Genomic DNA, 12,233 nt, shown 5'->3' with positions numbered 1-12,233 from the left:
TTTATCTATATAATGTAGCTATGTACTTTCATGTAGATGGAGCACATTTTCTCTCCAAAAATTACGAGTAACCAGCAATTTATTAGCATTAAATGATTGCAATAGCCACCCCATTGTGAGGCATTACAAGAGCATAATGCATTAAGTAGTAGTTAGTGCTTTGAATGTAATTAGTACACTGGACACCTAAATCTAAATATATATGATCTCCAAAGAAAAAGAAAAAAACAGAACGCCATAACAATATACTCACGCCCACTTAAGATCCTTCAACAACACTATTTCTGGTAGAGAAAACATTAATGATTGCTATAACTCAAAGGCAGCCTGAACCAAGCATTTCAATTTAAGTACAAAAGCCTGTACTATTGCAATGTTCATATCGTAAGCAATCTCTCTCTCTACAGGAACAGTCAAACAATTTTTTACCTATATAAAGACCACCTGAACAAGTCCATCATCCATGAAGTTTTACATAGACTGTCATGTCATGCTGCAAGAATTTACAGACCCAGTATGTGGGAGGGAATCACCCACCCCAACCCTATACGGAATCCAAAACCATGGGCTTTACTTGAGAATCTCGGTCATGCATTGAAAGCCTTAGAGTTGAATCTATGATAGAAGGTTCTGCCATGGCTCCATTACCATAATCTCCACATGCTAGCTTCTTTGGTATGGGGGATATAATTGCAAACCCCAAATCTTTGACTGATTCAAGATGTTTTTGTGTAAAAGGGTTGTCCCACATGAATGTATTCATGGCTGGGGCGACAAACACCGGCTTTGAGTAATCCCAAGCACGAATGATGCATGTAAGAAGGTTATCACACAGGCCACCTGCTACCTGCATGCATAAAACCAGTCTTGAAAATCAGCAACAAAATGAGAAAGCTTACCATGCTATAGTTAATAATACACAAAACTGCCAATGAAGCTCAGAACTAAAAAACCTTATGGATGATGAAGAGGACATAAACCCCATTGTATGTCCACAATTCCATGGCATACAGATGTACATTAATGCTTCTGACCAAGAGACAGATGTCTAGCAATCCCCATGAATGTCAAGAGAGTGGACAGAACAAGCAGTGTGATCCTCCAGAAGAGGCCAAACACTTGCCACCAATGGAAAGTTCAAAAAGGAAACCTTAAGTAAAACCCTCCCCAAGAACACCTTCCTCCTCTTGTTTAAGATCCTCAATTAGTCATGAAAGAACATCTGCAAATGCGGACTACAAACCATTCTCAAGTGGAGTGATATGTACAACCCTCAAATGAGGTGTGATACGAAAAATAAGAGGGGAGGCTCCCTCCCAGCTCGACGCTATCAGAGGGAATTTACATCAGGGGAATGGGGGGGGGGCGCAAAAATGCCATGATGGGTGCTCCAAGCCCGTAATAAGGAATGGGCCTCATTGTTTGGCCCTCCTAGCTCTATTTCACATGATGAAACCCATGCCCGGATACCAGACAGGTGGAAGAAGACATGGGGACAGGGTCCATGAAGTTTGATTAAGAAAAAGCACCATTCTTGGTCAAAAAGCAGGAAAAAAGCAAAAAGCCAAACAGGGTTGACCGCGAGCCAAGGGCACCATTGGAAAGAAGAGACTGAACCCGACCAAAAAGCTAAAAGGCACTTTCTCAAGAAGCAACTCTAGGGCCAAAAAGCAAGGCCCTGAAGTTAAAAAAGTAAAGTTTAAGAACTTTGACAAAAGTGAGTAATATTTTATTATAAAGTGGAAAGCAAAGGAAAAAGGCAAAAGCAAAAACTTGGTTAAGCTTTTGACAAAAGCAAAGCCCTCTTCAAGTAAAAAAAGGCATGAACCTCTCTTGTAGCATCATGAAGGAGATCATGGAGTGTATGTGTGGGAATCATTATGATCATGGAGAGCTTCTTCTTCACCATCAACACCTTCTCCAACTTGCTTTTCAGATGTACGGTTAGCCCTAGACTTGTATGGGCATAAGCATGGGCGATACGAATGCATGTACAAACTTGTACGGAGCTATACGAACATGCGTGGACAGATTTCCAAAACCCTAAAAATTTCAAAAACCCTAAAACTGCTCCAAAAACCCTAAAATATGCTTTTTTGGATGTTTTTATCGCCCGAAAACCATTCAAACAGGTTTCTATCAGTTTTCTTGCGAGAAAGAGCTTTTCCATGGTTTTCTTCATGGACAAGGCTCATAGTTGTCACAGTACGAAAATACGATACCATACGATACAATACCGTACGAGAATTTTTGGTATGATATAAAATTTTCAGATACCGTACAATAAAATACAGTTTTTTTTTAACACTTATAAACTATGGAGCTTCAAGCTTGAATGTGAGGGAAGGTTGGGAGGGGAGGAGTCTACAGTGCTTGAGGAACCAGAACATGGATATGTCTCTCCCAGTTGGATCTCCCGATTGTCTCCAAAAAAGAACCTGGATGGGTAATGCAATACCAAAGGTCTCCCAATGTAGCGTTTATGACTAAGGGACCATCCTTGCACAAATACGAGCAGTGTGAATGGAAGAATTAGGGTTAGGGTTTCATGTGGGAGACATACACAAAGAGAAGGAGAGAGAGAGAGAGAGAGACATATGTGGGGATAAGTCAACTCAATGTATGAGTGTGTGACTCCCCTATCACACACTCATGTATGTACTATAACTTATGGGCTTGTACACACTAAAGGGTGGGCATAATGCCTTTACCCCAACAACTTCCCACTTCAAGGCAAAGTGCCCTTAAGTAAACAAAAAGAAAAATCAGCATGTACATGATAATATACAAGGCCATATCAAGGCTGAAACTGGCCTCATCCAATGAGCAAATCGCTCTGGAGGCAAACTCTTTGTCAACAGATCAGCCGGGTTGTCATCTGTATGAATCTTAACAAGCTGAATTTGCTTGTTCTCTATCACCTCTCTGATGAAGTGATACTTCACATCCACATGCTTCGTCTTTGCATGAAAGACAGGGTTCTTTGCCAACTGGATGGCACTTTGACTGTCACAATGCAACAATGGAATATCCCCTGTATAACCCAAATCAACCACTAACTGAGATAGCCATAATGCCTCCTTGCAGGCCTCTGTGGCTGCAATATACTCGGCCTCTGTAGTAGATAAGGCAGTGCACTTCTGCATCCTGGATATCCGTGACACAGCACCTCCTGTGAATGTAAAGACATAACCGGTAGTAGACTTCCGGTTATCTGGATGACCGGCATAATCCGAATCCGCGTAACCATGCACTAATGCATCTTGTTTGCCAAAGCATATGCACATATCCTGTGTGCCCTTTAGGTGTCTCATGACACCTTTCACTGCTTCCCAATGCTTCTTGCCAGATTTGGCCATGTATCTAGAAACCACTACCACTACAAATGCAATGTCCGGCCTAGTAGCAACCATGGCATACATGAGACTGCCACAAGCTGAAGCATACGGAATCTTGGCCATATCAGCCCTGTCTCTATCCGATTGTGGGCTGTCCATAGCACTGAGTTTCACATATGGAGGCAAAGGAGTACTAGTTTTCTTCCCCCCATCCATATTGAACCTCTGCAAAACTTTGCCAATGTATTCCTTCTGAGACAAATACAACACATGCTGATTTCTGTCCCGAAGTATCCGCATACCCAAAATGTGATTTGCATCACCCAAATCCTTCATATCAAAGGTCTGATGCAGCCTCTTCTTCAAGGCATCCATCTCTTTACGAGATTTCCCGGCAATCAACATATCATCAACATACAAGATGAGGATCAATAGACTGCCATCCAAAGCTTTCTTGGTGTATGAGCAGTGATCTATGTCACTTCTCCTGAAGTCCTGGGATTTCATGAATGTATCAAATTTATGATACCATTCCCTTGGTGCCTGTTTGAGCCCATAAAGACTCTTTTTCAGCTTGCATACAAGCTTCTCCTTTCCATTCACTGCATAACCCTCTGGCTGTTGCATATATATCTCCTCATGGAGATCACCGTGAAGAAAAGCAGTCTTCACATCCATCTGAATCAAATCCAGATCATCATGAGCAACCAAAGCTAATACAGCTCTAAGTGTGGTCATTTTGACCACTGGAGAGAAGATCTCATCAAAGTCCACACCATATTCCTGCTTGAAGCCCTTAGCCACTAACCTGGCTTTGTATCTTGGCTTTGCATCAGGTGCAACTTTGAGCCTGTAAACCCACTTGCATGGCAAAACCTTCTTGCCTGTAGGCAAATGCACCAACTTCCATGTTCCATTTTTGTGCAGAGAATCCATCTCTGACTTCATGGCACGCTCCCAAAGAGCCTTGTCTGCCCTCTGTAAAGCCTCCTTATAACATGAGGGCTCCCCACAGTCAGTGAGCATCGATGTCCATCATCATCAAAGATGACTCTGCCAGGCTCCTGTTGCCTTGCAGGCTCCTTATACATGCATGTTTCATCAAAAATGACATCATTGCTGCGTATAATCTTTCTATCCCCACGGGATCCCAAAGTCTATACCCCATTTCACCTCTGTCACCATATCCTAGGAATATGCATTTGTGAGACTTAGGATCAAGTTTGGTGCGCATTTCCCTGCGTATGCACACGTACGCAACGCAACCAAACACTCTCAAGTGCTTGTAGGACGGAGGCTTCCAAGTCCATACTTCCTCTGGCACTTTCCCACCAAGCCTCGTGTTAGGTGACCTGTTTATAAGATGAACGGCTGTCATAACAGCTTCAGCCCAAAAACCATGAGGTAACGCAGCATGTGACAATATAGAACGGACCTTCTCCTGAATGGTCCTGTTCATCCTCTCTGCTGTCCCGTTTTGTGGAGGATCATAAGGAGTAGAGAGCTCCCTCTTGATGCCTTTAGCATCACAAAAGTCCTGAAACTGTTTGGACATATACCCTCCACCATTGTCGGAACGCAAAGCCTTCAGTGTTTTGCCAGTTTGATTCTCAACAAGAGCAACAAACTTCTCAAACACTGAGAATGTATCACTCTTCAAACGAAGAGGATAAACCCACACCTTGCGTGTGGCATCATCTATAAAAGACAAAATATTTTGCCCCTCCCAAAGAAAGCTGAGGCATCTCACATACATCTGTATGCACAAGCTCTAACTGAGCATCTTTCTGTCCAAGAGCTTTCTTGTGGGGGCACTGGAGTTGCCTGCCATATATACAATGCTCACAAAACTGAAAACTTGAAAACTTTAGAGAAGGCAAGTAACCAAAACGAGACAATTGCTCCATTCCTTTGACACTCATGTGTCCCAACCGGCTATGCCACATAGAGATTTCCGACAGCTCGGTTGCATTTACATTAGCATGGTGACAAACACCTGCATGCATGAAGTAAAGAGTGTCCACCTTAGAGCCTCTGGCAACAACCAGTGAGCCCTTACTAATCTTCCACTTTCCACGACCAAATGTGGTAACATAATCAGCATCATCAAGCTGTCCAGTGGAAAGCAGGTTCTTCTTGATCTCAGGCACATGCCTGAGATCATGGAGCATAAGCTGTGAGCCATCTGAAAACACAAGTCTCACATCACCTCTGCCAAGAATCTTGCATGCATGGTTGTCACCCAAATAAACTACTCCTTCATTGCCAGCAGTATACCTCACAAACAAGTCTCTGCAACCTGTGACATGAAAGGAGGCACCTGAATCAATGATCCATGAGTGCATACCATGACCATCTCCTGCAAGAAGTGAATGGGCATCAAGTGAAGACGTGAATAGGACCTCATCCTCACTGTCACCTGCATGTGACACATTGACTTCTTCAATCTTGACTCCACTTTGCCCTTTGGCTTTGCATCTTTGGCTTCATCTTTGTCTGTCTTTTCCTTTGCCCTTTTCCTTTTGATCATTCTTCCATTTGTAGCATTGCTTTTTGAAGTGTCCCTTCTTGCCACAATAATGGCATTCCAAGTCCTTTTTGGAGCGGGACTTGCTCCTTCCCCGTTCTTGGCTTTTACCCCTTTGCTGGGATCTCCCACGTGCATTCATTGCATTGGACTTTCCAACAAAGTTGTTCTTCCTGTTCATCTCCTCTTGAAGGAGAGCACCCTCCACATCTGCATATGACAGCATAGCATTTGAATTGCTAGTGGCTGTCCTGAATGTGTCCCAACTCTCTGGCAAAGTGCATAAGAGAAAGGTGGCTTTGAACTCATCGTCCATTGCCAACTTTTGATTAATGACCTGGCTGACAATACCATTAAACTCATTTAGATGGGCTGTCATAGACGCCCCTTCCTTCATCTGAAGACCTATGAGTTTCTTCAACCAATACACTTTGCTTTAAAAAGGTAAAAGCAAAAGCTTGGTCAAGCTTTTGACAAAAAGCAGAGCCCTCTCTTGTAGCATCATGAAGGGGATCGTGGAGTGTGTGTGGGAATCATTATGATCATGGAGAGCTTCTTCTTCGCCATCAACACCTTCTCCAACTTGCTTTTCAGATGTACGGTTAGCTAGACTTGTATGGGCATAAGATGGGCGATACGAACGCATGTACGGAGCTGTACAGACATGCACGGAGCTATACAAACATGTACGGGCAGAAATTTCGAAATGTACGGAGCTATACGAACGCATGTACGGAGCTATACAAACATGTACGGACAGAAATTTCGAAATCCTAAAACTGCTCCAAAAACCCTAAAACTGCTTTTTGGATGTTTTTATCGCCTGAAGACCATTCAAACAGGTTTTATATCAGTTTTCTTGCGAGAAAGAGCTTTTCCATGGTTTTCTTCATGGACAAAGCTATAGGAGTTGTGGAGATTAATCATGGGATGAGCAAGTGTTTCTTGGACTTGGACATAGAGCTTGGACATGGAGAACATGGGCATAGAGCTTGGACATATAGCTTGGGCATGAAGCTTGGACATGAACGTGGAACTTGGTTATGGGACTTGGACTTGGACTTGGACTTGGATTTGGATTTGGATTCATTGAACTTGGATTCATTGGATTTGGATTTGGATTTGGATATTAGATTTGCTACTAGCCCGGTGAGAGATACTTGTGGGTCATCCCCATGTTGTGCTTGGCATCAGAGATCTTGTGCGTCGACATCGACATCGACTTGGATATCCTACATCGGCATATATGTTTGTTTTGTATTCATTGATTGTATTGATCCTAGCCAGCGTGCTTGTGGATTGTTCCTGAATAAATTCCTGAAAGGGAGCGGGGCCTGTTCCCCGTTCAATGTGGTGTACTGTGCAAGATCCCTATTCTCCCCCCTCTCTATATCTCTATCTCTTGGACACGTGGTTGTGTCTGTCACGATACGCCCCACTGGGCTTACATGGGATGATGGCTACTGCTCCTGCTGCTGGGGTTTGGGGACTGTCTAGGCTTATGTCATGTGCACACATGGACATGGTTGTTTTCTAGGCTAGTCCTTGATTAGGCAACACAAACAGTAGGTTTAGGGCAGTAACAGCCTTAGGACAAGGCAGGACCCTGTTGGCCTAGCCAGTAATGCCAGGCGTTTCTGAAACGATAGGTATGAAAACGGGTTTCGTACGTTTGGAAACGTTTCCTAAAAGGTAAGAAACGGGTCCAAAAAGGTTTCAAACAAAATAGAAAAAATATGTATATTTTTAACTTGGAATATACCAAAAAAAATGTCTTTAGCCCTATGACATAACTTATAAGAGACCACACAATCAAGCTGCCCTTGTAAAAACCACTCCAAATTCACTCTATATTGCCCATGGCAGGTAGTCTTGGACCTCAATAGAGCAAGGGGAGGAAGATATGCAAGAAATATTGAGCACACAGTAAAAAGTGTGCTTCTTTGTGAGCTCTGCAAAGAAAACGTACATAAAGTACAAAAGAAAATTACCCCTCGAATAGACCTCCATAGGGCCCAAGGACACCAAAAAGCACACGGGGATTTCAGAGGCGCAGAATCACTGGCCAATTGGTACACATACCGTCGAGAAACATGCAGGGAACCGCCCCTGGAAAAACACGCATGGAAAAAACATACAGAATGATGGCAATGTGGTCTAGGGCATTATTAAAATTGAGCTAAAAAAAATGTGTTTCATATAGTATGAAACGTTCGAAACGTTTCGTACGTTTCCACCAAGTAAGAAAATACGTTTCTATGCAACACTGGGCCTAGCATAGGGAGCAGTCGTCCAGCACCATATGCTCACACGTGTGAAGGCACCTCATGTTATGCACGGACAGCGGTCCTAAGCAGGCCAACAACATATTTGGGGCTTAAAAAAAGGCTAGGCCAGAATATGTCCATTCATCTAACCTCTTTTGGGACAGATCAAGGGTCAAGAGTTAGGTCTTTACATTCTCCTTTTGGAAGGCCACAGGTTTTGTAGTGTTTTGTACTATATAATATACAGAAAGCACAGGTGGCACACCGGCATGAGGCAATGGTGATTGTTCATGAGGCCCACAGAGCAGGCAAGTGGGCTATCTACAGAGATGGTAGGGTCATTATCACTGAGCGACGTCCCAAATAGGGACGCGGGGTCTATGAGACCAAACACCTGAGGTTGGTAGTATGGAACTGCAATGGCATGCTGTGGTCAAATCCAGGAGGCTTGAGCGAGATTCTCACAGGCAGGGATGCCATTTTTTATGCAAAGACTCATCAGAGCCCTGAGAGGGGTTACCATACATAGCCGGGTATGAGTGGGAGTCAGCTTTCCGAGGCGAGACCCGCACATCAGGAGGAGTACGTGGCTCGGGGGGGGGGGGGGGAGCTGTCCTTTTTAGATCCCATCTCCGACAGATTCTCAGCATCATCCGGAAGGACAAGGATGCATGGTATCATTGGGTGCGGCTACAGCTTAGCAGTGACAGAGTTATTTTGCACCACGCCACTCCCCTTATGCCGCACAACATGGCCAGTCACCATACTTACCATTATATGGGAATATCATGGAGTTCTCACAGCTGGGGGAAGTCCTGCTCGGGGATTTCAAGGCTAGAACAGAAAGTCAACAGGTCCCACTACTCGATCTAGACGACCCTATCAGACTATAGGAGCTGGACATCACTGACACAGGGCTACAGCGATCATCACAAGACCGTGAGGAGGTCATAGTGTATGGGAGATATTTCTTAGAGCTGGGAGCTGCACATGGTCTCGTTATCTATAACGGGATGTCCCAATGGCCCTCCTCTGGCGCCCTCACCTCCTTCCCTCACTCAGGAGGTACTAGCACCGTGAACTACCTTATGGGATCTCCGGCTTTGGCACACCTTCTCCCCGACTTCTCCATCCCGCCACCCCCTTTTGAAGTTGACCATGCCTACCTCTCTTTCACTCTTACCTGCACACCACCCGTCCCTCCACCACCACCCCCCATCTCACATTACACTCAGGTCCTTTTTGATCACGTGCTTGACCTTGTTTACTCCAACCACATCTACCGCCAACTCCAGGATGTGGAACCTACTGTCCCCCTATCCACCCTCACAGCACAGCTCACCACCATACTCCACACATCCGCCACCGCTTCTTTCATCTGCATGCGGCGGTCTACTACCAAGCCACCTGGCGGTTCCATGCCCCAGAACTGTTGGTATGATGACGAATGCCGGGCCACACACTCTCGTCTTAAGCATGAGGTACAGATTGGGCAAATCACGATGCGCCAAGTGCAACGGATTTCTCAACGGCTCACCCAACGCAAGAAACGCGAGTTCTATGCTCGGCAAGAGGATGAGTTATACCGACTTTTCTTTGGCCTGAACTGCAAAGAGGCCTAGAGGAAACTCTGAGAACATCGCCCTCTCACACCTATCACCTGTCTGGACACATGGCACTCCTATGCACGCTCCTTCTATCATATCCCCCATCAGCCACCCCTACCCCCACCACCTCCACCTTCTTCACAAAGGGCATGGTCCTCAAGGCCATTCGTAGACTACGCAATGGGCGAGCCCAAGATCATGAGGGACTCACTGCCAAGTACATCTCGCATGCCGATGATACCCTGGCGCCCCTACTAGCCTACATGTTCAATAAAGCCCTTTGTGAAGGATTTCCACCCTCTTGGTCCACCAACACCATCAACCCCATCCTCAAAGCCGGAGATCCACTTGATCCTAATAATTACAGGACGATCATGATTGGCCACACATTGGCGACGATCGTGATTGGCCACACATTGGCCAAACTCTATGGATCAGTGCTAGAGGCGGAGCTCAGTTCATTTGCAGAGAGCCAAGGATGCAGAGCCTCAAGACAAGCTAGCTTTCGGAGGAGCTACTCTACCCTTGACCACATCTTCACCCTCCGTGCCATCATCGAGGAGAGTAGAGCACGACATCATAGAATTTACTGCTACTTTGTGGATTTCCGCAAAGCTTTTGATATTGTACCCCGAGCATGCCTCCTACACCATCTATAGGAGATCGGAGTCCCATTTGACATGGTTTGGAGCATCATCACCCTCTATGAGTTCGTCACCGGACGAGTGAGAGCCCCAGGAGGTACATCACAGGAGATTTCCAGCACTATTGGGGTGAAACAGGGCTGCCCTCTATTGTTGAGTGTGAGCGGAAGGTGTGCAGGTGAAGGGCAAAGGGAAAAGTGTGTGTGTGTGCAAGAAAACGCAGGAAAAACAGCCCCAAGAGGGGTGGCGTTGGAGTTACGAAAAAAAGGGAGAGAGAGAGAGAGCTTGTAAGTTTTAGGGCAACCAAGAGTGCCCTCAAAGTGAGGGCACTTGCCCTTTATTGTTTGGGCCTTTTAAAAATATGTCCGGCCAGGTTCAATGTGAACCTGGCCAAAGTGTAAAAATAAATGTACAATGTACAAAGAGATCATTTAGGCCTTTACAGACCCAACAACCTCCCACTTAAAGGCATAAATGGCGCCTTTAAGCTAAGTGACTCCCACCATCTGTATGCATAGCTGATGTTGTGCTTTGGGTAAGCACTTAGTGAGAGCATCTGCAGGGTTTTGTGACGTATTGACCTTAACCAATGTGATAAGGCCATCCTCAAGCACTTCTCGAATGAAGTGATACCGCACGTCAATATGCTTTGTGCGCGCATGAAACATGGCATTCTTTGCCAGACATATGGCACTCTGGCTATCACAACCAAGCATAGGTGCCTTGTCAGGCAAACCAAACTCACTGCATAAACGTGCCAACCATATGGCTTCTTTGGAAGCCTCAGTGGCTGAAATATATTCAGCCTCTGTAGTAGACAGTGCAACTATCCTCTGTAGTCTAGAGCACCATGAGACAGCACCTCCTGCAAGAGTATATACATAGCCACTTGTGGATTTGCGTGTATCCACATCACCAGCCATGTCAGAGTCACAAAATCCCTTCAATTCCAATGGGCCCTTACCATAACAGAGTCATTTGTTTTTAGTCCCTTTCAAGTACCTCATAATGGACTTTACCGCATCCCAATGCAACCTGCCTGGATCAGCCATAAACCGGCTTACAACTCCCACTGCATGGGCTATGTCAGGTCTAGTAGCAACCATAGCATACATAAGTGAACCACAAGCTGATGCGTAAGGAACACCTTGCATGTCATTGGCTGCCTGATCAGATTTGGGGCAATCTTCCTTGGAGAATTTAACATATGGCTGTAATGGCACACCAAGAGGCTTTGCATCAGCCATGTTAAACCTGTCCAGCACTTTTTCAATGTATTTTTCTTGAGACAAATACAATATGCGCTGGTCTCTTTGCCTTTTAATTCTTACTCCAAGAACATGTTCAGCTGCCCCAAGGTCTTTCATTGAAAATGCAGATTTCAGCTGCTGTTTAAGAGCATTCACTGTGCTTCTTTTCTTCGCAGCTAGCAGCATATCATCTACATAGAGCACAAGAATGATAGGGCTGCCATCCTCATCAATTTTTGTATACAAACAATGATCTGCATGGCTTCTTTTGTAACCATGTTTGAGCATAAAAGCATCAAACTTTTTGTACCATTGTCTAGAAGCTTGTTTCAGCCCATACAAGCTTCTGTTGAGCCTACATACCAAATGTTCCTTTCCAGGAATAACAAAACCCTCGGGCTGCTTCATGTAAAGCTCTTCTTCAACATCCCCATGCAAGAAAGCTGTATGTACATCCATTTGGTCTAATTCCAAATCAAGGCGGCCGCTATGGCAAACAATACACGCAATGTGGTCATCTTCACTACAGGAGAGAACACTTCTTGAAAGTCTATGCCCTTTGTTTGAGCATATCCCTTTGCAACCAGCCTTGCCTTATAC

General features: G+C 45.0%; 1 protein-coding gene across 2 annotated transcripts in view; it reads right to left on the bottom strand.

The window, feature by feature from the left end:
* Positions 1-281: 281 nt before the first annotated feature.
* The window catches only part of LOC147627372 (phosphopantothenoylcysteine decarboxylase-like), a 51,960-nt gene continuing 40,008 nt past the window's right edge, over positions 282-12,233 (bottom strand). For both annotated transcript variants that reach the window (XM_086816023.1, XM_086816022.1), the window contains one exon: positions 282-847. In XM_086816023.1, coding sequence (XP_086672149.1) covers positions 545-847 — 303 coding nt within the window. In that variant the 3' untranslated portion in view covers positions 282-544. The remainder of the gene's footprint in view (positions 848-12,233) is intronic.

Source organism: Cibotium barometz, chromosome 21 (assembly GCF_041138505.1).
Source record: "Cibotium barometz isolate CiBa-2024 chromosome 21, ASM4113850v1, whole genome shotgun sequence".
NCBI classification, from domain to species: domain Eukaryota; kingdom Viridiplantae; phylum Streptophyta; class Polypodiopsida; order Cyatheales; family Cibotiaceae; genus Cibotium; species Cibotium barometz.
The sequence above is the reverse complement of the archived record's forward strand: the minus strand, read 5'-3'. Positions and strand labels throughout refer to the sequence as shown.